This window comes from Dromaius novaehollandiae, chromosome 13 (assembly GCF_036370855.1).
Source record: "Dromaius novaehollandiae isolate bDroNov1 chromosome 13, bDroNov1.hap1, whole genome shotgun sequence".
Taxonomy (NCBI): domain Eukaryota; kingdom Metazoa; phylum Chordata; class Aves; order Casuariiformes; family Dromaiidae; genus Dromaius; species Dromaius novaehollandiae.
Window position 1 is genome coordinate 22,841,138 of NC_088110.1, and position 26,565 is coordinate 22,867,702.

At 46.1% G+C, this 26,565-nt stretch overlaps 1 protein-coding gene across 1 annotated transcript in view; it reads right to left on the reverse strand.

Moving 5' to 3' along the window:
- Positions 1 to 26,565, reverse strand: part of SLC7A5 (solute carrier family 7 member 5) — a 43,609-nt gene that overhangs the window by 12,264 nt on the left and 4,780 nt on the right. The window contains exons 2-5 of the mRNA XM_026107936.2: positions 15,939 to 16,064; positions 2,968 to 3,073; positions 1,933 to 1,977; positions 381 to 504 (exon numbers count right to left, since the gene is read on the reverse strand). Of these exons, the coding sequence (XP_025963721.1) occupies positions 381 to 504; positions 1,933 to 1,977; positions 2,968 to 3,073; positions 15,939 to 16,064 (401 nt within the window). The remainder of the gene's footprint in view (positions 1 to 380; positions 505 to 1,932; positions 1,978 to 2,967; positions 3,074 to 15,938; positions 16,065 to 26,565) is intronic.

Genomic DNA, 26,565 nt, shown 5'->3' on the forward strand with positions numbered 1-26,565 from the left:
CTCTCTTAATTAGAACAAGGAAGACACAGAGGGAGAACAGCTTAGTTCAGTATTGACTGAATGACCTTTTCCCGTAAATACCATGCTCTAGTAACTGATGATAAGTCATGCGGCCAGCAGCACCTTTGGGTATTTATGAATTAAGAGCAGTACTAACCGCCTGCCCTCCCTTGCTCTTCTCCATGATAAACCCATGTGGTATCATGCTGTCCTTCCCTGCTCCCGTCACAGTTGCTCTTTATCTCCTGTCAAACATGAGCTGTTTTATAAGCAGCCATGGTCAGCATGGAACAAACTAGGAGATGTACGTAGAGATTATAAGCCTAATTTAACCAGCCTTGGAAAACAGACGAGTCACGTCAGAAATGCACCTATCTTACCACAGCCACAGCTTCGGACGTCAGCATCTGCTCTGTCGACAGGGTTGTGAAGTAAGCCAAGTTTGTCAACACATAAACCAAAGTGACTACAGGTAGTGAGATGATGATAGCCAGAGGCAGGTTTCTAGGAAGAAAATATAAATTGTAATGAGCTCTGCAGTTCAGTTGTTGATGCCAGAGAATGTTATAGAAGAAGGTTGCTGCTGCTGCAGCCCTTCTGGATTCACTTAAATTTGGCATGAGCCATTCTGCTTTTCTTTGGCTCCTCAGCAAATCCTGTTTCCCAGCCACACTCTGCTCCTCTACAAGGAGAGGAGAAAATGCTCACACACAGGAATATGCTCACAGGAATAGCCCGAAGGCTGACAGATGCAAAACGAAGGACTGTGGCAGATGGCACTTTTTATGTGGAGGGACTCTGGCTGTCTGGGCAAGCAGTAAACCAAGTTCACTGCAAAAGCAATTAAAAACAAGTCCCCATGTCTCTTGCTAGCCAGTGGCATTACCACATGCATGCTCTTCTGGACAGAGAAGAAGCATTTATGCTGGTGGCTTTCTTGTGGGAGATGGAAAGGTCAGGGATTTAGTGGGCCATTTTTAGGCTCTAACTTTGTGCAGCTGGCTGGACTGATGAATCCCAAGGAAAATTAACTCAGACACAGCCTAAGAGGGTCTGCAGAGATGGGTTCGTGTGGATACAAATTTGCCTTTCCCAATAGTCTTACTTAATTCATGAACAGTAATTGAAAGAGGAAACCCTGCTTGATGCCACATAATTGTGGAGCTCAAAGCCACAAGAGGTGAGCGTCAAATACCATGTCTGCATTCAGAAGGCAAGAAAATAATTGCAAATTGCAAAAGCTTTCATAACTCTGTTTGTCAAGGAAAGGGCATATCAAATCTCATGCTTCTCAGCAGGCACTAATCACTGCTGGGGTCAGCCAGGAACGAGCTCTTGCACAACCCATCCTAGAGCCCATATTGAGAGAAGGCCACCCCTTCCCTACAAGCAAAAACAAATTGTCAGTGATGTCCTGCTTTGGCGTGGCCAACCCTGATCTCGCCAGGTCCTCCACGTAACCCTGAAAGGCAGGGGCAGTGCAGAAAGTGGCTTGTCGCTTGATGGAACAGAAAGAGCACACGGCAAATAGACATATGCTCAAATATTTCTGGGAGTTTACACAAGACTGTAATAAAACCGTAAGTGCCTCTTCCTTGTCTATAATTCACACAGGTGCCAGGCCAAGGAAATGAGACTTTCCAGTATCACTGATAACATTAACAGTGCAGGAAAGCAGTGTAAACAACAGCCCTCCTCATGTAGATGTTATTATTATCCCCTCTCCCTCTTCTAAGGAAGAACAATGCCATTATCTGTCAAGTTTTTGGTAGTGATAACTAAAGATAGCCCCTTCTTCCCTTTCCCTAGGAGACATTGGCTTCTGAGCTGATTAGCAACATCTATGAAACACACAAGGCAGCCACAAGGAAGGGACGTCCCAAGAACAACCACCTTTCCTCCTGGGGAAGTCATCGCAGGACACACACGTACCTGTAGGGATTTATCATCTCTTCTGTAACAAAATTCAAGTAATTCCTGTAATTTAAAAAGGACAGTGGTTAATTCTGGTTATGCCACTCAATAAATTAAGCCCTTAATTTACCTGTGTGCCATGGAATTTTAGGACGGATAGAGAGACTGAATCCTGCTGCAAAACTTACGGTGGCTGATGCACAGTTCGGGATCTATAGTACAAAACCTGCAGAAGCCTGAGCCCTGGACACTGCCGGGGATCTAGCACGCCACGCTGCCAGCCAGCTTCCTTACAACAGGAGGGCTGACTGCAGGCTAAGCAGCGGGCCCACTAGTGGCAGGGCCACTCTTTGGGCAGTGATGATGGCTGCAATCAGACCGTTTTCACTGCAAAATGAGCAGGTTCCTTCAGTCTGCAAGTGCTCAAAGGGACTGATAAAAAAGCTCTCCAGGAGCTTGTTTGGTGCTGTCTGTGAGACATACACACAATTACTGGTCAGAGGCACAAAAATGAAAGTCTCCACCAGCAAATTGCTTTGAACTACACCAAACAGAAGTGACAGTGAGTTGATATGACTGTGTCTGGATGAACCAGTGTAGGAACAGACTGGGCTCCTGCTCAGAAAGATGGCCCAGAGCTTGTGAAGGACCTTCTTCTGCGTGGAGCCATTAGCCACAGCAGCCTCTCTACTTTGCCATACCTAATGAATCTGTTGGCCTGTAACATCTCTCCTCTGCTAGACAAATCCATCCTGTGCTTTCTCTTAATACCACCTCGAAGCTGCACCAAGAAGCCCATCACCTGCTCACTGGGATTCCCAAATCCTATGATTGCCAGCAGTTCTTTCTGCTTCCACGTCCTGGCTGAAAACAGGGTGCAAAGTATGACTATTAACATTAGTAGCCAAAAATCAAAGCATCTGCGTCATCTCCCTCGTAACAAGAAAGACCTGATCCTGAACCAGGCTCTTCCTGCAAACAAACACAATCTAGAGACAGGAGGAACGAACTATGATATTTGGTGCTGAAAAAGGAAAGAGGGCTGCATCTTACCATCCTCCATAGGCAAAGAGACCACTGTACAAGGCTAACACGATGCTCCCCACATCAACTTTTGTGCCTTCAAAGGAATGTTCAGGAGTGAGGTTTGTCACATCACCTGCAGAGAACAGAAACGAGAAAAGACCAATTCTAGAACCGGCCAGACTGAACTTGCAGGACTTTTGCAGGGTTATGAAAGAAAAGGGAGAAACCTCAAAGCAGAAGCTGCTCTGAGGACACTTAACTACCATGCTGATGTATTGCTGGTTGCGTTAGAGAGCACGTGCACCTATTTCTATTGAGCTGCCTCCTCCAGTTTTATCATGCTTAATTCCTCTGGAGTAATTCTTCAAGTAATCAGGCTCAAACATACCTGTCTCAAGCAACTGGCCATTATAGATTGCTCAAATTTTCTCACGCTGTGCAATGTGCCATCGCTGAGGTAATCTCCCAGACACCTCCCTGTGAAGAAAACACTCTGGGGTCCTTCTGGCTGGAAGATGCTATGCAAACAGATATTGTCACATTGTCCTCTCAACTGAAAGCTGCTTTTATTCGATAAAAACCCAGGATTTCCTCTAGTTCCACCAGCAACCTGATAAAGCAGAGGGTTTACAGCAGTCTCTTTGATTGTGGGAAGTTAGTTTCTTTAGGGCTCGAATATCAAAAGTTCCTGTTATTTATCTGCTTTTGAAACAGAAAACCATAAATAGAGGGTTCAATTGAACGTTTGGTAAGAACTCTCCCAGAGCAACCAAGGGTTTATTTATTTTGCTTTAAAATGCTCTACTGCTGTTTTGTTCCCTGCCTTTTGATCTGGAGCCTAAAGTCTAGACCCAGGATGGGGAAGCCACACTCCCTCAGTGAAAGCAGAGCTCCCCTTTGTGAGGAAGGAAGCGGAGCGAGGCAGGATTCGGTACCGCACGTTAGCAGTTAGCATCCCAGGAGCCCCGTTGCTGCCCATGTGATTCCTCTTAGGGCACAGATCTTCACTAATCACACAAGCAACCTTATCACATGGCAGTCAGCAGTGCCTGGAGCTTAACCCTTCATCTCCCCAAACCACGTACCTAGGACTTGCATCTGGGGAAAGAAAAGGAATACTAACAACACAAGGTGTTTTTCTTCTGAATTGTCTCTCCTTCCATCTTGGGCTGGAAAATTTCTCCCCCCTACCCCACCAGGCACCACGTTTGCAGAGGCCTGGTAACAAACCTAGACACACAGACCTAGCACTCGTGTTTCTCTCAGTGGGGAAAGGGTGGGGTCAGAGGGCTTGCTGGAGAGGGAATGGGAGCAGCGGAACTGGGATGCAAGACATGAAAGAAACACAGGTGGAGTGTAAAGGTGAAGTAACAAACTGGCCTTGGGTTGCCATGCTCACCTCCCCACAAGGCAAAGTGGAGGAGGAATTAAAGGGAGTATCTGTCATTTCCAGGTAGTCTACAAAAGGCGATACTCCCTAACTCAGCATGCAAAATGCTCTCTGCTCACAAAGCTGCCCAGGAAAGCAGCCTCCCTCTGCCTTCTTCCCTGTCTCCGTTTGCTGTGCTGTTTGCAGGGGGATGCTGTTGGTGTGAGCTGAAGAGGAGCTGAGGCCACAGTAGCAGCACATGCACTGGGCAATCAGCCCAGCTGGAAACCCAGCCCCAGCTACGTCCATCAGGTTTACAAGGCCCCTAGTTGGAAATGGGGACACGGAGACAGCAAATTGGTTGAGGAACTGCAAAACAGGGTCTAGCTGCCGGTGCTTGAATGAAATAAGGTACTGAAAGGGGAGAGCTGTGTGGAAACACGAAGAAATTGATACAATGCTGTGAGTTTAACTGTAATTCCTGGCTATTAGGTTCGGTCATATAATCTTAATTTGGCATTAATGCCCTGGCTTGGCTCTGAACAATAAGGCTGACCTGAAGGAGACGGTGCCCGGTATCATGTTCAGCTTGATCCCCCAGCCTAAGCTTTCATTAGTTTATTTTCTGCCTTTCCTGAATAATTACCAGTCTAGTTCTTTCCAAGTCTTTTATTATGGGGAAAAAGATATAGTTTTTGTTAATAGTAACTGTAATTAGCTACTGGAACCACACACAAAAGGACTAGGAGAGCACACGCTCTCTATGGGAGCAGTGCTGAAGCAAAGGATGAAAAACCAAGCCTGATATTTCATTACTCTGTGGCTGCACAGTGGGTGGTGACAGATAGATGGGTGGGACACAGTTAATTATTCTCACACACCTTTTCCTTGCACCTGCCCCAGCACATATCTAACACATCTCTTTGAAGCACCAGAACTGAAATGCAGCCACTGGCAGAGAAGCAGCGAGTCAGCAGGGAGGCAGCCAAGACAGGAGATGACCAGCTCTCCCAGACTATCTTCAGGCTAAAGAAAAGTCTCGCATGGACAACTCCATGAGCCACTGTAGGTCTGCTTTCATTCCTCCCTCCTCTCTACTTCTTACTTTTGTCTCTCTGATCATGTCATGATTGCCAGTCCTCTAGCTAGGAAGGGCTCTCTTTCTCCTCAACTCTTGGGAAGTTGGTACCTTGCTGTCCTCTCCCTGCCTCACCTAGCAAGTGTCATAGCTCTCCAAAAACTTGCAGAAAGTTGCTAAACTTCGTGTCTCTATCATCCCATGGTCAAATAAGGATTGCAACATGTCATAACATGATTAAACAACCAGAGGAGCTAAGATCTCTTCTCTTCCCAGGGACAAGCTTGTCTTCTTGAGTGTCCACATGGTGCCCCTTTGCCACAAGTTTTATTTCTTTCACACCTCATCGCTTCCTGGTTGCATGACACAGCCTGGGCTCCTCAACAAGCACTCTGAAGACTGCATCTCAGCAGAGCAGTCGTCCTCTCCCGCCATCACAACAAGGCTCTGTCCCACCCTGCCAACCAGTGGATCACCACAGAGAGAAGAATTTGTGCTCGCCAGTAATGCCTTTACAGACGTAACTGACACCATATTATACATCTTGGGGCAATAAAGCCAAACTCCAGCGATGGAGTGTATGCCAGATGTCCTCCCGACATGGGCTAAGCTGCAAAACACAGTGGGTGAGCTCTGACTATATCTGTGTTGTCCTGATCTTGCTAAGAGCCCCACACAGAGATAATAAGAGGTTCGAACAGTTACTAGACAAATTCTTGGAACAGAAATCTATCAAACACAAAGATATTGCCTCCAGTGCAGAAGACCCCAAGGTGCATGGGAGGCTGAGAAAGTGTACCAGGAGGCACTGCAACATGTTTGCCTTGTTCTTACACCTTTCCAGAGGCTCATTATTGGTCACAGCTGGAGACCGGGAACACTGGACTAGATGTCCTTCCTCTAGTATTTATTACTCACTTTATTTAGTTATTAGGGCTTGCTGTTCCAAAGGCAGAGGTATGAAATTCTGCTCCTGACAGACACTCTACTTCTTACTCTTTCAAGCCTAAGTTTACAATTCAGACCTCTTGGCAGACTCTGGATCAAATGAACAATTACAGACTTGCAGGTGAGACTGCCAAGCATGGCCTGTGCTGCTCCCACAGAGCAAGAGGCTCCCCCGCAAGCATGTCCCGGCCCAGGGCTTGCTGCAGGCCAAGGTGTGCTCTGCTTGTCCTCCTCAGCTCCTCTCCATCCCTCTCCAGCTCATGCCTCCTGTTAGGAGCAGAGGCCGCTGCAGACAGTGGCAGCCACTCTCTGGGCGATGCCCTGCCCATGCCTGGCACCCTGATGATCTGGAGCCTGGTTTGAACTGGCTGTTCAGCTGCACTCTGCTCTACAATTAACCAAATTAAGGTAACAAGCTGTGACATAAACCCTGTTTGCTGATCTTGCCAGCTGCCAAGACTCTGGTAATTGCTCCAGCAAGTGATGGGTCACCTGGGGCCTTTCTGTGGGAGGGACCTATTTCAGTCCATGCGCTGCATGTTCAGACACCCTCTTTGAAAATGCTCATTTGCTCCCCAGTCATGTCCATTCCGGTTTTAATAGCACAGCAATCTTCTATTGCAGTAAGTGGTTAATCATAATTAAATAGTTTTAGCTTGCCTAAACAGTGAGGAGAGGGAACACAGCCATCTAGAGAACTCAGCGAGAGACGGGGAGGCCATTCAGTGCATTTCACCCATGGACAAAACTGAGCCAAAGAGAAATGTGTTGTATATATGAAAAATCCCAAAGGAGAAGATCCACTCAACTGTTGAGACATTTCCTGAGAAAAGTAATGGGAGCTCAATTGACTGAGTCATAAAACTGGACAGTGAGAAACACTGAGGGGTCAGGCTTTGGGCAACATTTCTACAGCAACTCGCAGCTCCCCAGGAAACGTCCCCTTGGTAGCCACAAACAGTTGCTCCTCTCCGACTGCTACCATTGACCTAATCGCTGTGCTGCTGCCGTGTGCCCAGCTTTGCACTATGCAAGTTTGAACAGCAGCTCTTAAACTTGGTTCCCTAGCAGAGGAGTTGATGGGTCTCTGCTTACAGTCTGAAAGCCACCACCAGAAACCTTGGCCCAGCAGAGAGAGCATCCAAAAAGGAGCCAGAGCTCCTGGGTTACACTCTTGATTCTCACTACTGGCTGTGGACAAGTTATGACATTTCCCTGACTTTCAACTATTTCCGCCTGTTTTATGGAAAAATGCCTCTTTCCTCCCAGTGCTGGAAAGCTTTGTAAATACCATTCACAAAGAGCTATTATCTCTGCTGCAGGCTGAAGCCAAGGGTCTGGGCTGCCAGATTCGCGCCCCCACGAATGCATTATTACCTCTATTACAGAGCTCAAAGCATCCAAGGAGCCCAGAGGCTGGGAAGGAGTCAGCTGCCCACTGGAGCTGTGCTCTTCTTCCTGCTCATAAGCTAACAGGAGTGAGAGAAAACACCCACCACTCACCTTCCTAATGTGGCATCACACCCTGATCTCAGTACAAGTATGGCCACAGCCACTAGCTTCAGACAAAAATCTTCCTGAGAAATTGCTGAAAGCCAGGAAACTCAAGGAGACACACTTCACAACTCCTCCTTTTGCCGTGGTCCACCAGAGCTCTCAGGACAAAATACTTGGGACAAACAGCATTCTGTGACCTTTTCCACCTCCCTCTGCATCCTGCTGCTATCACCAAAAAATCTTTACCCTCCTTCTAGGCAAACACTTCCCCATTTTCTCCACCTGTGTGCCTGCCAGCATAGCACTTGCTGATAAAAAATAAAGAAGCAGTTTCAGAAGTCCTGGCATGAGCCCTGGAGCAAGGCTGCTCTGTGGGCGGCCAGGTGCACAGCCCAGAGCACACCGTGCCCCGTCCCGGAGCCACGGCGCGCAGGGACCCAGGATGAACGGAGTCCCTTTGATCCTGAGCACAGGAAAGAAAGGCCATTTCCTGCATGCCCCTGTCTGTTCTTATTAGGGCAGATTAACAGCAAGGTGCTAACCCTAAACGAACACCCAGTGGGTTTCCTGCCACTTCCCATAACCTTGATTTATCCTGCCTCCTCTGCACAACATGTTCAATCCATGTTCATGGAAACTTCTCACTGAGAATGACGAGCAAAAAAAGACCAGTCTTTAGAGAGGGTGAATAGAGGCTGACTAGAGCCAATCAGCCGGGCTTGTAACAGAGCCACAAACCTTTGGAGAGGGCAGATACACCTGCCTGTCACCTGGACTGCTATCAGAGAGCATCAGTTTTAGTCCCATTTCAGTTGGAAGCTGTGGAAAAGAATCCGTATACAATGCAAGCATGAGCACACACAGACGCACACACAAAGAGCTACCAACAGCATTGACCCATCCCAGCACGAACCACTGCTTCTGCTGCAAACAGAGACAGAGAGAGGAGGCGCAGAGAGAGATGCAAAGAAGCAAACAGCAAATACCAAAGCATGAGCTGCGCTCTGGTTAAATGTGTCTGCATCGCTGAGACAGCTGCATTTGGAAAAATGAGAAGCCAACACAGAGCTTCTCACATCACCTGCCTTAGAACCACCCAACTCACAACAGTAGTGACCGGGGTCCCTGTGACCCCTCCAAGATGCACTCCTCCATCCTGGATGCAAGACAGCTACTTTGATCCAGCTAGGATTTGGCACTTCAGTTCAGGATACCAAAATGAACAGTGTGCTACATCCACATCTCCTTGGATGAAGCAGCTTTTCAGATGTCAAGGCACGTTTCTACCCTCAAGAGTTAATGCAGCCACTAACCTCCACAAACAATATAGCTCACGTCACCATTAAAGGCATCATAGGCACCATTCCAGGGTGTGCAAACATAGCCATTCAAACTCACAGTGACCATGGCAAGAAGTGGAGGTCACTGACTGCTTCTGTATTTTGATTTTTGGATGTTATTAAATGCATTTTGGTTTTGGACATGCAATTTCACACTTGTAAAATCCAAAAACCCCAGTAGGCTGAACTCTATCCCTGAATCTGTAATTACCAAAAAATTTTCCAGGCAGAGTGGGCAAGAAAAAAATTGGCTGAACAAAAATGAACTCCTGCTCACTCCAAATCAGAACATGCAAACCACAAAGTACGCTAACCTGCCATGCCCACCCGGCCTCAGCAATTGCATTCACCTTTGGATGGAGAGAAATCAATGGTTACAGAGCAACAAGCCCATAAAACATAATAGTTTTGTATCAACCCTCCAGCATAAGATGCCTTATTAATCTCCAGCATGCTTGATGTGATTTAGAGGTGCAGAATGCTGGCCACTTTCCCAGCTTCCTTGTTCACCCTCTCCTTCAGCACAGCCTTCCACTTTTCATCTGCACCATTAATGAGAGCGTGAGTAAGGGAAACGTAGCAGCTGTCCTTCAAAGCTTAGTGCTGGTAAAAGATGTTAGAGGCATTTCTGGATGCCAATGTAACCAGAAACAGAATGGGCAGCTGCAGGGCACACCTCTCCTGCAATCTTTTGTACATGAGCCTTGGCCCCAACTTGCAGGGACGCACTTAAAAGCTCAAGGGATGTTTACTATCCATAGGCCTTGCCTCATTTCTGCCAAAGAGGATCTACGGTGAGAGTTAGTCACGGGTTAGCTGGGTGAACACCCGCCTGGTTTGGCTTCGGTCTCCAGGCTCATTCCAGGTGGCTCCAGTTCTGTCTTCGGCAGATTCCCGTGTCCCAGGTTGTGTCCTAGAGCCAGTCCCAGAGGGAGCAGGTCCCTCCCAGCACAGCCACTGGTGCAGCAGCTTCCCCACTGCATGCGACAACACACAGCGTGCGCAAAGGCATCACTGACTGCTCCGTCTACCTTCATTTTCTAGACAGCAGGTCAGGCCTGATGTGGCAGAAAATGACAAAAATCACTTTAAAACCCCCCTAAACGTTGACCTGACGAGCAGGTTTGTTCTCTGGTTTACCCTATGGACACAAGAGGTTATAAGAGCAGGTCAAAGGGAAGCTTGCAGCAGATTCCTGCAGCTGTGCTAGCTGCTTACTCCTCTCTGAATGGCTGGGCGCAATTAAGTTTAGGTTCAAATGGAAGTGAATGCAGGCAATGACAATGCTTGTTCTCTGCTGGTATCTGCATGCAGTTGTGCTTTGAAACCTGAGGGAGTCTGATTTTAATCACCAACCATGAATTTCAAATTTTCCTGTCATTTCAGCAGGACCCCTCCAGAGCAAACCTGCCTGCTACACTCTGAGGACTATATTCACTGCTTTGCTCTTTTCAGGGTTTATCCACTCAGTCGCTAGGTCTTATTACAGATTTGGCTCAAGGGGCTTTTCTGGGACATTCGACTGATGCTACTATTAGCAGTAGAGAGGAAAATCTGGGAGCAAAGGAAGAGCAAGCAAACTTTTCCTTCCTCAAATATTCTTAATCACAGGATTTGTCACAAAGAAGGTGAAAAAATAAGTTGGGCCAGAGAATTAGCAAAATAACCTTCACTCAGAGAAACACATCGAATGGCCATTTTCTAGCAAAAGGCAAACGTATTCAATAAATGAAGGATATACACATATGTGCAGGCACACACACGGCCAAGATGTTGCTTCATACCCAGAGTACTTGGATGGTATTTTTATTATGCTTCATAGACACGGTAAGCACACCTTACTATCTGAAGGTTTACATCTTCAATTCTGCATTTTTAGAAAACATCCCATGTTGAGTTTAGAATTTGCCAGCCATGAGTACATGTCTAAATACCCTTTTACAAAGGGCATACAATATGGGGGGGGGGGGGGGGGGGAAAGGAGGGAGGATGAGAGAAACGTGCCACTGCTGCATTATGTAGTACACATCTATTTAAAGAAAAAAAAAAAACTTTCATTAAAAACAAGATTCCCTGCCTAGACTAAACTCTCCATGGCACACGTCTGGAGTTAAACCTACCTACTTTGTCCTTAGTTTACCCCGTGCTTGTTCAGCAGATGCAGCTCTCTGCTGGTTGCTGATAAGTGCAATGAAGGGAGCTAAAGAGAGAATAATGCTGATTGTTACCATCCTAGCAGGCATTTGAGGCACCACAGACAAGAGATTTAAGATCAGAAATCAGGCATTAAGAGAGAGAAGGAAAGATAACTTCAATAAAAATAATCCAATAATATGAGTGTTAAATTCTATTTCCCTAAGTCCCTGCTGCCCAAATGTTTTACAGAGAAGCTGGCTGAGGAATCACAGCGAGGTCTGTAGTCCACCTCTGCAGCCCTCTAATGCACAGCAGCCAGAACTGGCACCTCGCTGTTTGCACTGCCCAAAGTTAGATAAACGTTTAAGAAACTACAGAGCATCAACAACAAAAAAGCTGAAATATTCTTTTGATTAAATGATGCTTTTAAAACAGTTTTTGACCTCAAAACTTCCACCAAATTTGTCCCCATGTAAAAAGTATCAGCGTGTTCTTACAGACTAGTATTTTTTTTTATTGAATTCATTCCTAGTTTACTTTTTAGGACACTGTACAGGTGATTTGGGTCTGAACACAACAGCTGTGGACCTAACCACCGACCTCCTCTGAAAAGCTGGAGTCAGTGGAGAACCTCCCTTAGATGCTCAGTCCAAGCTGGCTGCGTGACCTAGTCCCAGACACCCTGACTTCCAGCCAGCTGTGTTAATCACTGTGTCTTGCCGTCCATCTGTCCACTAGGTAATAACATGGCCAAAAATACCTAGAGATAGCTGGACAGAAGGCAATTTCTGAGAGCTGACAGAGCAGTAGAACAAAAGAACAGCCTAGTTTTCAGTAACAGTGGAGTGAAAACATGCTGATCTCGTCTGTGCTAGAAGTTCCTTGCACCATATAAGTACTACAGACTTGTGGGTCATGCATCTGGGGGTAAAACTGTATGTATTTACACACTGATATACCAAGTCCAGGACACTGAACTTTTACAGCAATACAACTCTAGCCACATGAAGGTTTTTAAAAGTGTAACTTATGAAGTAGTAAAATAATTGTATCCCAAGTGGAACAGCTATATTGGATCAACTTTCAAGTAGCTGAAAGGCTGTGTAAGCACGAAACCAAATTCTACCCTCTTTTTGAAGCTGCATGAGAGAAGTGATGTAAAACAGCTGTCCACAGATCACAAGGAAATGTTATTTTCTCTGTGGTAATATTGCCACATATTTCTTTGTCTTAATATGTTACTGTTTTTCTGAAAAATAATAAAAATGCTCAATGAAGCAGAAGGGGTGAAGGTCAATACAGAGAAGGACATACTTCTGCAAAGTCTCAGAAGTTTCCACAGTTGAGCAAGAAACTGTGGTATTGCTCCTCTACTCTATTTATGGGTACTGTAAACATAAAACAGCAATGAGGAGTAGCCATTAAAGTAAGTTAATCAGCACTGTTCAGACACTATCCAGAGTGTCACCGGAACACACAAGCCCTTCACCTCCAAAATTTCAGTACCAGCCAAATTGCCACAGGAGTATTATCAGTTTGGCGCGTATTTTCCTCCAGCAATAGTTGCCAGCTAAGGACTGAACTTACTGAGCTGGTAGCGCTCAGTCCTCTTTGTCCGAAGTGCTTTATGACTGGTATAAAAGAAAACAAGGGCACACAGAAGAACAGCAAAAGCGTGACGCACCGTGGCTGCGGGACTGAGGATCATCCACATACTCAGAGGTTAAACAGGCTTTTAGAAAAGTTACCCATTTAAAAGTGTCAGCCCTTTAAAAGACCAGGCCTACAGTATTTTGCCTGGAAGATGTCCAGCAGCTCTGTACTGCACTAACACGTAGTACAACCTGAGAGATTCACAGAAACAAAGGCTTCCAAGTGCACCTCGTCTGCCACCCCGCTCCAAGGCAGGGTCGACTGTACTTAAATCATTCCTGAGAGACATTGATCTAATCTGTTCTCAGAAGCCTCCAATGAGAGAGTTTCACAACCTCCTTGGACAATCTATCCAAGCCTGTTTTACAGTTAAAAGTGTTTTTCTAATGGCTACTGTGAATTTCCCATGCCTCTCAACCAGCACCCATTACTTCTTGTCCCAATGAACATGGAGAACAGGACAGTCTGTTCCTCCTTGCAGTATGCTTTAAGTGATGCTGGTATGCTTTCCCTGAAGAAAAAAGAAAAACGTATGTATCCCTGCTACAGCGGGGCATGGAGTTACCTGGCATGACGTAAAAAAAAGTTCACGAAGTTGCAAAAGACATATATATGTGGAACCTAAGGAAGGGCACATGAAAGGAGCTCGCAAGTTCTTAAAGACTTACCAGAGAGCCTGCAGCTTCCATAAGGCGATTAATAAAAATCCGTGTTAGAGCATGGGCAGAATTCTAGGCAGCATGTTGTTAAACACAAACTCAGACAAGCAGTGGTGTGCAACTTGGGACAACTTCTAAATGTGGGCTTGCGAGAAGCATCCTTTGTAAATCGAAAGGCTCCCACTCTGATGCAGCTTCCTTTAGGCTGAGTGTTGCATGCACACGCAGGAAGAGGTCTCTGCCCTCAGATGTTACGGTCTATTGCTTTTGATCTTGTTATTTTTCACTTTGAAGCGGCCAGGTAGTTCAGCAAGATACTGAATGTCACGTGAAGTGAGCTATACTGCAAGATACACTGAGCTATACAGCAAGATACATACAAGTCACTGTAGCACATCCGGGACCTTTTGAAACCTACCAAAAACTGTAAACTGCAGCAAGTTTCGTAGCGCCTCCACCCAAAAGATGTTCACAGATGGAAACAGCTTCAAGCACGCTATGGCACTGGCAGAGACCAACTTTTCCATCAGAGAATAAGTGGTGCAAACCATCTGCTCAGCCCTGGCCCGTTATCACGTATGGCTGTGCACTTCACAGGCAACGTTACAGGTCAGCCGAGGGCACAAGAAAGTGGCATCCAGGACATCTTTGCTAGAGGGAGCCGCACAAAAGACTCCATTCATATGTTGGCAGAAATACTGCTGGCTGCCAAGAGACTACATGTTGTGATACAGGGAAGACAGAAGGGCAAAAGATGACAAGTCCTGAGGAGATAAAAAGCTGCTGAGACAGAAGAGTATGGTATTTTTTTAGGGGAGGGGAAGGGGAGGTGGTTTACACAACACTGAAATCTACTGGTTACAGATATGACTCAATGCACTGAACCAATGTTTCTACCTGACAGACCAGGGCGGGAAGTGATTCACCCTCAACAAAAGAGCCAAAGAAAAGTACAGAGGGAGGAAAGGTGATTCTGAAGATGTAAAATAAGGTTATTATCTGCAAACAAAAAATAATTGTAAATAAAGATTTCATGTAGTTCAGGTTAATTATTGTATTTCAGATATTTACTGGTAAAATGATAAAGAATGAACAAAGATTTATTTTTTCCTTATCCTGGTTCTTCTGAGAGAAAAAAAAAAAGTTCAGCTAAGCAGTCTGGGGAGATTAGAAGAGGAGGGAGGTATATTTTGTGATAAGCCTTGAACAATGTTCCTGTAGAGTGTAGGCACTGAGCTGGAAGAAAATAAAGCCTCTGATAAAGCAAGAAATTCTGCAAAGACAGCATTAGCTCTCAAAGCTCAGGCAGGAATTAGAAAGACCCGTGAATGCACACAAACATGCACGCACACATCTGCCAATACAGAGACGGGAGGAACTATCTATAGACTTTTATCCACATTTAACAAGCAGAGCCTGTACTGTTCCCTGAGAAAAGTTTGTTTCCACAAAACTCGCACAAAAAAGCAGACAGCAAAGCTTATCTGTGCAGATTAGTTAGTCAGCCGGGTTTGGAACAAAATATCTCCCTCAGTATGAGGGTACTTTAAGTGTGTATGAAGAAAACAAGCAAAAAACCCAGAAGATTTCCTTTGTCGTCCAATTTTTATCTACTCTTTTGGATTTCAGTTGAGAGACATCAGTGCCTGTTTCAGCTGAGAGCCCTAATATCGTGGCATCAGTATTCACCACATGGTGAGAGCACAGGTTTCTGCAGCCCTGCCTGACCCACGTGTTTCAGCCTTTCTCCGGCAGGTCCTTTTCCTGTGTGAGCCTATGGACTAGACCAGGATATTCCATACCTGACGCAGGAAGAAGGGAAATGTGCAGGCATAGTTTGTGCAAGAATGACAATTATGGGCTGGAGGAGCAGGGGGATTTTGCTGATGCTTCTCTACTAGCAAATTGGCCATGACAAGCAGCCAGTTACAGAAAGGACTTTTGAGAGCCACAGCACCAAAATTTTCAGTTAGTGTTGACTTTGCCGCCCTGCAGTCTAGAAGTGAGAGACCACACAGCAACTGAACAAAGTAGAAAAGAGTTTGGGTGGTATAAGCTGCATCTCAGAAGCATGAAATCCAGCATAACTTCAGTGAAGTAAATACAAAACATGGTACTTAAAACACACACACGTACTTACCTCGTTACAAAGAATGTGCTGGAAATATCACCCAAGCAGGCAAGAGAACAAAAGACGCCTGGAACACATTTCTACTAGCTTTGAAATGTTTGGGTTAGGACTTCAGGGCTTTATCCCTAATTCCCCAATCCTGCTCTAACTGCATACCGCCTTCAATAGAAAAAGGAAATGTACTCACCCTTTGCAAGCTGAACGAAGCCAAGAATGATGATCAGAGCCAGCGCCAGCAGTTTTGCCGCAGCAAAGGCATCCTGAACACGAGTAGCAGCTTTCACACTGTAACAGTTCACTGCTGTGAGTAGCACTGAAAGAAACAGACAAGAAAAGACACACCGGTTTTCAATGAAATCTTTAAAATGCAAAACAAATTGTAACAAACTGTCATTTGCTTTTTGCTAAAATTTAAACAAAGTGTCTCTTGAAAAAAATGTCATGAAGCTCACAGCTGTAACTTTATGCAGCAGTTCTAGGAGCTCCTTTCTAATGATTTGTCAGATAGGTTTGAGACTACTTAATATTGCATTAGCCACAACTGGTCTCCAGCCATGGAGAAACGCATACTGACTGCTTCCACCTTGCAGGTCAGAACCCCATGTTTTCTCTTCAAAGATTTGCTGTATTTTGGGTAACAAACTTAAATTTTGAGCTGTGCTGTCCAGGAATTAAAATAGAAACATTTCAAAAGCAATGCTCTGCAGCTAGACACTTCTCTATTCTGTTTTCTGCTTTTGCAGCAGGTGGTTTGAATGGCGCATACACGCTTCGGAACAAGGAACTGCCCCTCTGCATGGAGAAAGTTTCTGAGGGCATAGAAATAAAAGCAATTACTGCAACCATCAGCATTAACGTACCCGGCTGCAACCCCTGCTAAGTCAATTCAATTAACGCTGCAGTCAGGGCAGGTTAAGTGAAAACACCATAGAAATGTCAGAACAACTTCCAGAACTGATATATTGTTATTTGTATAACAATAGCACCTAAAAGGCTACCAAGGCCACACTGTGCTGCTTACTGCCTAAGCATAAAGGAAAAGACAGCCCTGTCCTGACATATCAGTAAGCTACGAGAAAAATAAAGCCTGCAGGTCAATGGCAGACATGGGAAGAGGACCCAGATCTAATGAAATTTCCCATCCCGTGCTTGACCTCCCTGATCAGTGGTGCCCGGGAGGGTCACGCAGACTTCCACGGACGAACACCAGGGCCACGCTGCAGCTTTCCTGTATCCGAAGGAACAGACGGCTGCTCAAAGCAGGCCCCCTGAGCGGCTCAGCTCCGCCGTGGCTGGCCCAAAGCCCGTACACCGATTTGTGCCTGAGCTTGTGCTTGCTCACACCGCCTCCATGCGCAGGTATGCAGCATTTTGCCTCCACAAAATCTCCCATTACCAAGTTGCTCTGTATTAATGCAATTAATTAAACCTTGTTTCCTACGGCTTTTCGCCCTATGCCCCCATAATCCTCCCCTGCAGCACCAGCTCCCTGCACTATTTGGCACGGCACTCCCACCAGGCAAACAGCATGAACAAGGGCTCGTCTAAAGCCACGACGTTGCTGACTGACTGTGAGCTGTCCCCAAACGCTGAGCTTCACCTGCGATAATGCAGGTTTCTCCCTTACACCCAGCACTACTCAGAAAACTCCTAGAAAGGTAATCCCCTTCGGGACTTGTGCTCTTCTTTCAAATCTGGTTCAAAAATAAGTTCAAAAGCTGGGTAAGGAGAGTGCATGTCAGAGAGACAGGCAAATGTCATGCAGAGAATGAAGGTGACCCATGGCTGGACTCCCTGCCTTCCTCCTCCTCCTCTGCCCTACGCTAAGCCACCCTTCACTCCCACACCTTGCAGCCCGGCAGCTCGCAACCCTGGCTGCCCGTGACCGGCCCCCGGAGCCAGCCAGTCACCGAGCAGCTCGGGGAGGAGTGGACCTCAACCCGTTTCTCTTTAGGCTTTTCCCTGTGGGCTCTGATCCTTTCCCACTCAGGTTGCAGCTTGTATTTTTACTCTGCAGGAGCTGGGCAAGTTTTTCTAAAGCTGGTAGAGGACAGAGCTAGGCAGCCAGGGCTGCTCTATGTGCCAGGAAGCGTTAGAATAAAATCCAGTTGCTGCATTCCTTCGTGTGCTTGTCACCCGCTTCCTTTTCACACCAGCCTCTGCCCTTGCGGCAAAGACTCACTCTCACATCCTGCTGCTCGTCTTCGCAGGACCCCGCCAACGCCACCAGGGCCAAACGCTGCTCCTCAAAACTTCAGCTTGGACCCAAATCGCCCTCCCCTTTCCACCTGCAGGGTTAGGGTGGTTGTGGGGCCCAGTTTGTCCACGCTGGTCTCCCCTGGCAGCAAAGCAAGAAAGGACCAAAGGCAGCGGGGCCCTGTGAAGCAAGATTACCTCCGAACTACGGACCCATATCCAACTGGCTGTGCACTGATTGAGGGTACCTGTGCACATGAAGGATGTAGGCACCAGCGTGCCGTGTACTCACGAGCCCACCTCCAGTCTGAGGTGGCTGCAGGTGAGCGGGCTGCGGCGTCTGCCGTAGCTCTCCATGCCTCAGCTGGGCCCAGCAGCCGCGTGGGTTCTGGGCTGCTTCTGCTCACACCAGATTAGCTCCAAGCAAAGGCACTTCCTTGTAACCTCACACCACACCCTGCCTAGAGCAGCAAGGTCAAATGTGGAACCAGCACAATAAACTGCAAATTGGGAAATAAAACTACGACAGAAGAAAAGGAATAACGAGTACTTTGATATTTAAGAAGATCTTACTGACTCATTCCAGCCCTGCATCCTGTTTTGCCCATGAGAAAGCAATTGCATTCAGTAAACTTCAGGGGATCATAGCTTAGCCCAGGCCAGAGCCGGGAATAGCTTTCCTGGAACGTGTGAACATGGACATGCTCAGACGCACTGACTGGCTTCACGGAGCCCTCTCTAGGGATGCCAGTACAGTATCTGGGTCTGAGCAACGATTACACTTACGGTTACTGCTCACGTGAGCGCCACGGAGCGATGGGACTTCCTGGTGACTCAGAGCACACGCAGGCAAGAAGGGATACGAATTGCATCATTCATTCACGCAGGCTTAAGAGCCTGCTACAGCCACAGCACAGCAGCAGTACAAACGAGGCTGAGAGGATTAAAGTGTCTGCATATTGCTCCGCTAAGGGTTGCAGAGAAAGCTTGTAGGGGATCTTCAGGCAGGGAAGAGCAGAGCCAGTCCCAGTGCAGCGGAATGCCTGCCCCAGAACACGATGCTCGTCACTGCCTGCTTTCAGGATTATTAGCTTTCCCCCCCAAAAATGTCTAGGATCTGGGGTCATTTGAATACAAGAGAGTTTAAAATTTGGAGAAAAGAAAGAGTCGCAAACTTTCACAAAGCAAAGCATGTGATCCAATATAACCTACAGAAACAAAAAATTGAAGTTAAAAAAAAAAAAGAAAAAGAAAAAAGGAATCCCAAATTCATCGTTTTCAATAACGCGTGTTTCGAGCCCATTTGGCACTTTTGAGGAGTCTTGAGTGTTTGCAGTTAGTAAGACTGAACCGACCCTGAGCTGTGCTAACCGGGAAGGGCACGCACCTCCTGCAGTCGTGGGCTCTCGCGCCCGTCGGAGCCTGCACTACACTTTGGCTGACCTGCTTCAGCACACAGAGGAGAGCAAATGATGAGGAACAGCCCTCGCCCCAGCCAGCTGACAAACCTGTTACACCGCCTTCCCCAAATTTAACCCCCTGTCACACGGCCCCTCCGCCGAATGCTGTGCAAGGGAGATATGCCACCTCTCGCTGGAAAGATACCGCCTGCCCCGACCTGGAGGCCCTTCGGGATCACAAAGCCGCTCGGCGCTATCGCGGTCCACAGGGTCCCAGCTAAGAGAGGTGCTCTATCACCCCGCAGCAAGAGATCACGACGTGTCTGTCCCCAACCAGTACGCTAAGAGACATTCTGCAGGTATCCAGGCGAGGGGAATGTATTAAAATAGTTAGCAAGGTTGCCTTACAGTACGTCTACACGACAGGGGGAGGAGAGGGGAAGAGGAGGAAACGTGTCTGGAGTATCACTAAACACATATTACAGTTCATCTATTAAAAACACCCCTGGTGAATACTAACAGGGAGGAGGGAGAGGGAATAGAGGATCCAGGATTCACTTCGACCAGCAATTACGCTAAAAATAAAACTCTCCTTGTTTAGAGAGGGATATTTAAAGGATGAGCTAACACATCTAAAAGCACACTTTTCCCGTTAGTGAAGACAGGCCTTAGAGGTGTAAGATTTACATTCTCTTCCGCATTTAGGCATTCTGTTTCTGTGACAATAGCTTGTTCTGCCTCCACGTTAAATACGGAGTTATTTAGGGTCATTTTTCATGTTCTGGTTCCGGTAAGTAGTCTGCTGGTTGGGCTGCAGAGACGGCAATGGTGTACATAAAAGGCAAAAGCTTCTACACAGCCTAAACCTGAAGAGCAATGGAAGCCTCTGTATTCAACCCTTTAAAAATGTATCAGTGCCAGATACACAAGCTTTGTCAAAGTAACAAAAACCTTAGGGCAAAAGTCTCTGAACAGGGCTGAGGTCTTCTTTCATGCCACTTGTGATTCAGAGTCCTTCAAGTCATAATTTCTGTGCTTTGCTTTCCCCGCCATGTAATAATATTTGTCTTTCCTAAAGGAGTGTGGTGAAGCTACTACGTTTAAATGCTTTCAACATAGGGAGGGCTAAGGGAAACAGTCTTGCCAACCAGAAAGAATCTTACAGACTCTGGGATAAAAAGACCAACTACTTTTTTAGTAAAACTCCAAGACAAATTCCAGTGGTTGTTCAACTTCTCAGGAGACCACAGAAAAAGGGTTTCTTAAAGCACAAAGTTTTACTCCTTTGATCCGAAATGTGATCCATGTGAAGCAGGGGCTGAGGGACTCTTTCTGGCATCACTGCATTCACCTCAAATGAACCGCTTCACACAGGGAAAAGCTTCACAGTCACAGCTTCAACGTAAATCAGAGTGATGACTCAGTGCAGGGGAAGATCAGACTATACCACCCTACTTTCTACACCACCTTTCCTAAAGCTGTGGCTGCTGGCCATCGTCAGAGACCAGACACGCAGTGAGGCAGACCTCCAGCGTGCCCCATCGTGGCTGTTCTGCCTCAGGAGCAATTCTAGGAAAAGGAAAAAAGAAAAATAGAAAGTTGCAGTGATCTCAAATGCAAAAGAATCTACTTAATGCTATTCTCGCCCCCTTTCTGGGGGAAGTAGGAAAGATGCTCACTGGTACAACACTGCTGTCGAGAGAGCACGCTCGCAAGGCAGTGGGCACCCCTGCATCTCTTCTGGGGGCTGCTTGTGCGAAACAGCCTAGCTGAGCATGAGCTTCAGTCCAAGGCACTCAAGCCACCCCTAAGAGCAGAAGGTAGTAACCCCACCTCACAGCCAGAGGCTTTCAAAGAGAAGTTTGGCCTTGTGAAGCCAACAGTGGGTCCCGCTTCAACTATTCACTCTGTCCTAGTGGTCCCAGCTGACTTCAGGCATCTTAATCTGCTCTGCTGGCACTCACCTGTACAGGAGGGCAATTTCCCCATTACACAGGTAGAAACCAGGAATAAATTGACTAATAAAATATTGGACACTGAACCTTGCCCCCCCCCACCCCCAACTTGCATTTTATGGGCACTTTCCTTTGAACTGCCTGATCTCAAGCTCCAAGATCCCAAATGCGACTGCTAGATGACAGCAATCCCTTCAAAAGGGGGCACAAATCCTTTCAAAGCAGGCACAGAAAGAGATCATGACAATCTCCACATAAAATAAGCCCACAACAAACAAACCCGTGTAATAACGGCTCCTGTGTCTGCAATGCAAAGGATGCAGTAAAGCTGCCCTGTGGGCACATGGCTCTGCCCAAAGCAAACAGTCTATGAAAGGAGCCCTAATACAGGTAAAGCAGGGCTTGGCATTTACGATGCAACGATCTTGGCAACTACCCTCTAAGAGGGGCAGGGCTGCAGCTTGCTGGAGGTAATGGCAGCTGGCCAGGGATCGGAGATGGAGTAAAGGCAGTGCTCAGAGAGGCTCTGTTTAAAAAAAAGCAAACAAACAAGCAGCCAATCCACAGCTCTGTTCAGTCAGACCCATTCACAGGGAAAAAAGGAACGGATTTAATTGCAGCAGCACACATAACTTGCTGATGGGGAGATGGGAGTTTGCTCAATATCTGCTCAAGATCTTTAGCAGCCTCTCATGTGAAACACTTCTGAAATGGGTGCAGTAATTCTCAAGGTATTGGCACAGCTGCCTTCATGCTGTGCATGAAGTTACACACCTCCCTGGGGGCCTTATGCAATGTCTCTTTTGTCCTCTGCATCACCTCCTGTAGTGCCTCCTACATAATCCCGTATCCATCTATATAACGAGGGTAAATGTGTGTATGTAGCTTGCTTTGAATAAGTAATCTCAATTAACTTATTGCAGGTTACTCAAGGATTTCTATTCCTGATATTACAGGACCAGAATGAAAATGCCTAAAGGGCAGGGAACTTGTGGAATACATGGTGGGAAAGGAAGGGGAAGAATAACGGGAAATGCTCCACTCCTGCTTCTCCACCAGGGAAATGGAGATTGTAACACTGTCCACACACACGGGATGAATCCTGCAATGATTCCTGTTCGTAACTTACACACTTTCGAAGCAGTTAGTCCTTACTACCATAAGCTGATACCTCCATTTACCACTGTCTTAGCATGATGTTGCTTTTCTCCTCACAATTACTCACATAATAGTTCCCAGCTCCTTTTCATCGCTCCATCCTACAGCGAAGGCTGCTCCTGTCACTCTCCGTGAAGTGGTGGTGGTGGCCAAGGACAGGTTTCTCTGCTAGTAAAGATGGTGCAACCAGGTTTCTAACAGAGATAAGATGAGCTGAGCCCATGGCCACCAAGAAACAAACCAGAGGGGTGACAGCAGCACATGCCACAGGGACAAAATGGTCCACACACTTTAAAGAGAACACACTGCCTGGAGAAAGCTGCTGTCTAAGCCAGGAAGAGGTAAAGACACGTTGAAAATAAGTGTTACTCCGCACAGTATAACATACTTCCTCGCTAGTGCTATGTATAGTGGTTTAAACCACAGGGGCATCGAGGCCTTAACTATTCACGAAGGCAAATAAATATATACATATTCAGGTTGCTGGGGTGACACAGTGCCTCCCACTAGCCTCAAGTGTCTATTTCTAGTAGCACAATCTGAAGTGAGACATACGTACAGAGACATACAGAGAGGGACATGCACAGAAAATCATTAGGGTAGCTCCAGCTTGACAGGTTCTGAGTGAGAAGCTGTGACCTGCAAGGCAGTGAAGAGGAAAGCCAGAAAGCAAAACCTCTGCCGTTATGTCTTCAAAGGGCAAGTCTCTGGAGAAACCTAATCTAAAAAACAGAACAGCCTCTGCAGCCAGTCAGTAGGAAGGAAACACTTAGTGACACATGTGAGGCCATTAGAAAGGAGCAATGTGTCTGTCTACATTAAAGATAACTTATAATAATGCCAGTAAAAACACCTGGCAGCAGTTTACAGCTTCTTTTTTATTTTTCTTCCCAAAACAGCAATGCTGAGGAACTACGGGGCAGGCACATCAACAACGGACAGGTGAAAGGAGACGGCAAAGGCTGCAGTTTAAATAGATGGATCCTTTCCAGAACACCCCCCCGACAGAGACCATGAGCTCTGGGTGTCTCTAGTAAGTGGTAGCTGCGTCCAAAAAAGGAAATACAAGGGGAGGCAAGGGGGTTATACTGGGCTGTACTCAACTAACATTTTAACGGATTAGAGTGAGGGAAAATAAGGAAAAGCGGTACTTATACACCGGTGAGAGGAAGAGGGTTAGCAGCGAGATGTGTGTGACGACGACCGTCTCCAAACCAGACGGGAAGGAATGGAAGAACGATCCTCAGCCTGGGAAAAAAAATGCTTCTCATTTCAATTCACATTGCACAGTGCCAGCAAGAGCAAGGCTGCAAAGCTGGCTGCTGTCACAGCTCCATCTCTCAGCTGGCTTTCAATCTCAAGAAGCCACTGGTGCTGAAACATGCTTGGAGCCAGGACCCAGACAAGTTTGTGCAAAAGGGGATAATTCTAGCATTTGGTTATGTAGCACAGCCCTGCGTAAGTATCCACACCCTCAAACTTCCAGAATTCTGCAAGAATAAATTAACACGCAGTCACTTGCCAGCTCTCTTTCAAGAGCTGCACCAACAGCGCAGCACAGCCAGGGCAAAGAGGCAGCACCAGGACTGCCCGGAGGAGGAGGTCAGTGAACAGCTTCACAGTATGAAGATAGAGGGAACAGAGCTTGGATCTCAAGCCCATATAAATGCACCTACCATGGTACCTTGGTACCAAAGTAAGTGATGCATTTTATGCTGTTCAACCTGGGTGGTCCGCAAAAATCTAGAATGAATTTAGTAATGCCAGGGGAGCTAACTCCTAGCTAATGCAAAAATGTTACTCTCCTGGCTCCTGAGAAAATGGCTTGTGTTTTTACTGCCAAAGCTTCTGGATAAAACGATTCACCAAATCCACAAAACAGGAAGTTTTGTCATGGGAGGACAAACAGAAAATAAACTTTGTAAAGGAAGGAATTTTGTACATTTCTTCCATTCGCAGCAAATTCAAAGAACTGCACGACGGAGGAAAGCTAAGCACCTTTTCCATCATGTCCACCTCATATGGCATATCTTCCAAACAGCAGGAAAAGGCTTACTATTTTAGGTGCACGAAGTCCCCACAGAAATACCAGCTTTGCCAAATAGATGGTCAGCTACTGGATCTGCACAACACGGCATTTTACCTAGCACACAATTATATCACGCTTGCATGGCAGCACCTTCTCATTGATGCACTGAATTAGGTTTGGCAATTCCAAATAGAAACATTTCACCATTTACTTACATGCTCACTATTGGAAAAGCAGGTCTGGACAGAGTTAAGAAATACGCCTGGGGCTAGACAAAATTTTATCCTAAACTGAATTCTCCCTAGTCTTCCCCCCACCTCTGAGATATGCCTGTTATCCTTTCAGTGATACTTTTGCTGCCAAAAGTTTGACTGCTTATTGCATGAGTGGTCCACAATTTCTCATTTTTAGTACAAATCCACAGGAAGGTGGCTGCACTTCAGCATCAAGTGATAAATTCTGGTCATAAATTTAATGAAGAACTGTAGGCAGGTTTTAGCCTGAAACATGCTACTCAAACCGGTCAGGATTCAGCTCTCTGTGCTGGCTGGCAAGAAACTTTCTGATCCATTGCATTTGGCCACATCCGACATTTGGACCATTAGGCTCTTGGAATATTTAAAATACTTAGTGACGTTGCTTTAAATTAGACTGTTCATGGTGAGTTTCTCTAAGAAAGCCTTCCCAATTTGTTCATATTAGAAGAGCAAGACTCTGAAGGATCTCAGTGGTAATGTAAATCATTCAAATACAATAAAATTTAATGCAATGTTTGTTGTGGGAGCCAAAAGAGAAGTGCCAAGAAATGCAGTAGTTACATGCTGTGTTACAAGAGTCCTCCAAATCTTTATCCATTTCAGGAGAGCGGCTAGTGTCAGTGGCTATTTTCATTAATGCTACTCTCTCTAATTAAATGTGGATTTAAAAAAGCAATCTCAGTCTTGCAACCTTAACCATACAGCAGGGATTCTACAAAGACCCCTTCCTTCCATCCTGATCAAAAAAGCGCGTATTTACAGATACAGCTTAGTCATCTAATCCACCTTTCGGGGGAGGTGTGGGGGGGGTGAAGCTTCAAAGCTTCATACCCTGCTTGCTATGGCAGATTAATTCCAAGCATCAATGCCACTGAATAAACCCACCTTAAACAGACAAGTGTAAGATGTCTTCTCTTCTTGCTTACCAGCTAATACTTGATGAGCTCAAAATCCACCCATAGCTGACTTTAAATAGCTGGTCAAACAGCCAAACTGTCAGATTTAAAGTAGAACATCAGTACCAGATAAAGACGTTCTTGCTTTCAACACGTACAGTTTCTAGTTGAAACGCTGCCACTGAACACTCACTTAATGACTATGGCTACAATTTGGCAAGCAGTCAAGGCATGTACTTGCACACTTTTGCCAAACCCTGCATTTGATACCATTCTTCTTCTTTAACTCACAATGTACTCAGGGCAGTGGCAGCCATTTACGCTTCCATATGACCTGGGCTGTTTCATATGACTCAGCTCTGCACCCACTGCTACTAATTCTTCCACTATTAGTCTGCCTGTAACAAAAAAGACAAATGTGATCCTTTAACTGGAATTTCATGCTTGCAGGAGGAGTGCACAAAATATGACTTCGGGAGCAGCAAAGAAAGTCTAAAGAAATCTTCAAGAAGATTAATATACCTTAGCTTTGGCAGTAGCAAATGGCATTTGCTGCAGCAATAATGCCATTATTAGTGCCAGATTAGCATATATAATGAACAAGTGATAAAAAGCTTCAAAAGTTAACCATCAAATCACTGACTGGACATGAAAGATTAAGAGTAACTTTATGTGTAACCAGCAGAGTTCCTCCATCTTCTGTGGAGTAGATTATATTGTCAAAATATATTTAAGGGCAAGTCATAGACTAGCCTGGTATGCAGCATGCTGAGGGTAGAGCAGGCCAGGCAGAATAAAAACGCGGTTGTGGGAAGAACAGGATAAACACTTGTGAAACACCAAGCATGAACCCTGCTCGGGCCTGGAAGGAGCGTTATCCCCTCTCCCTCTTATCCACAGGGAATGTTCCCTATGTTCAAAGA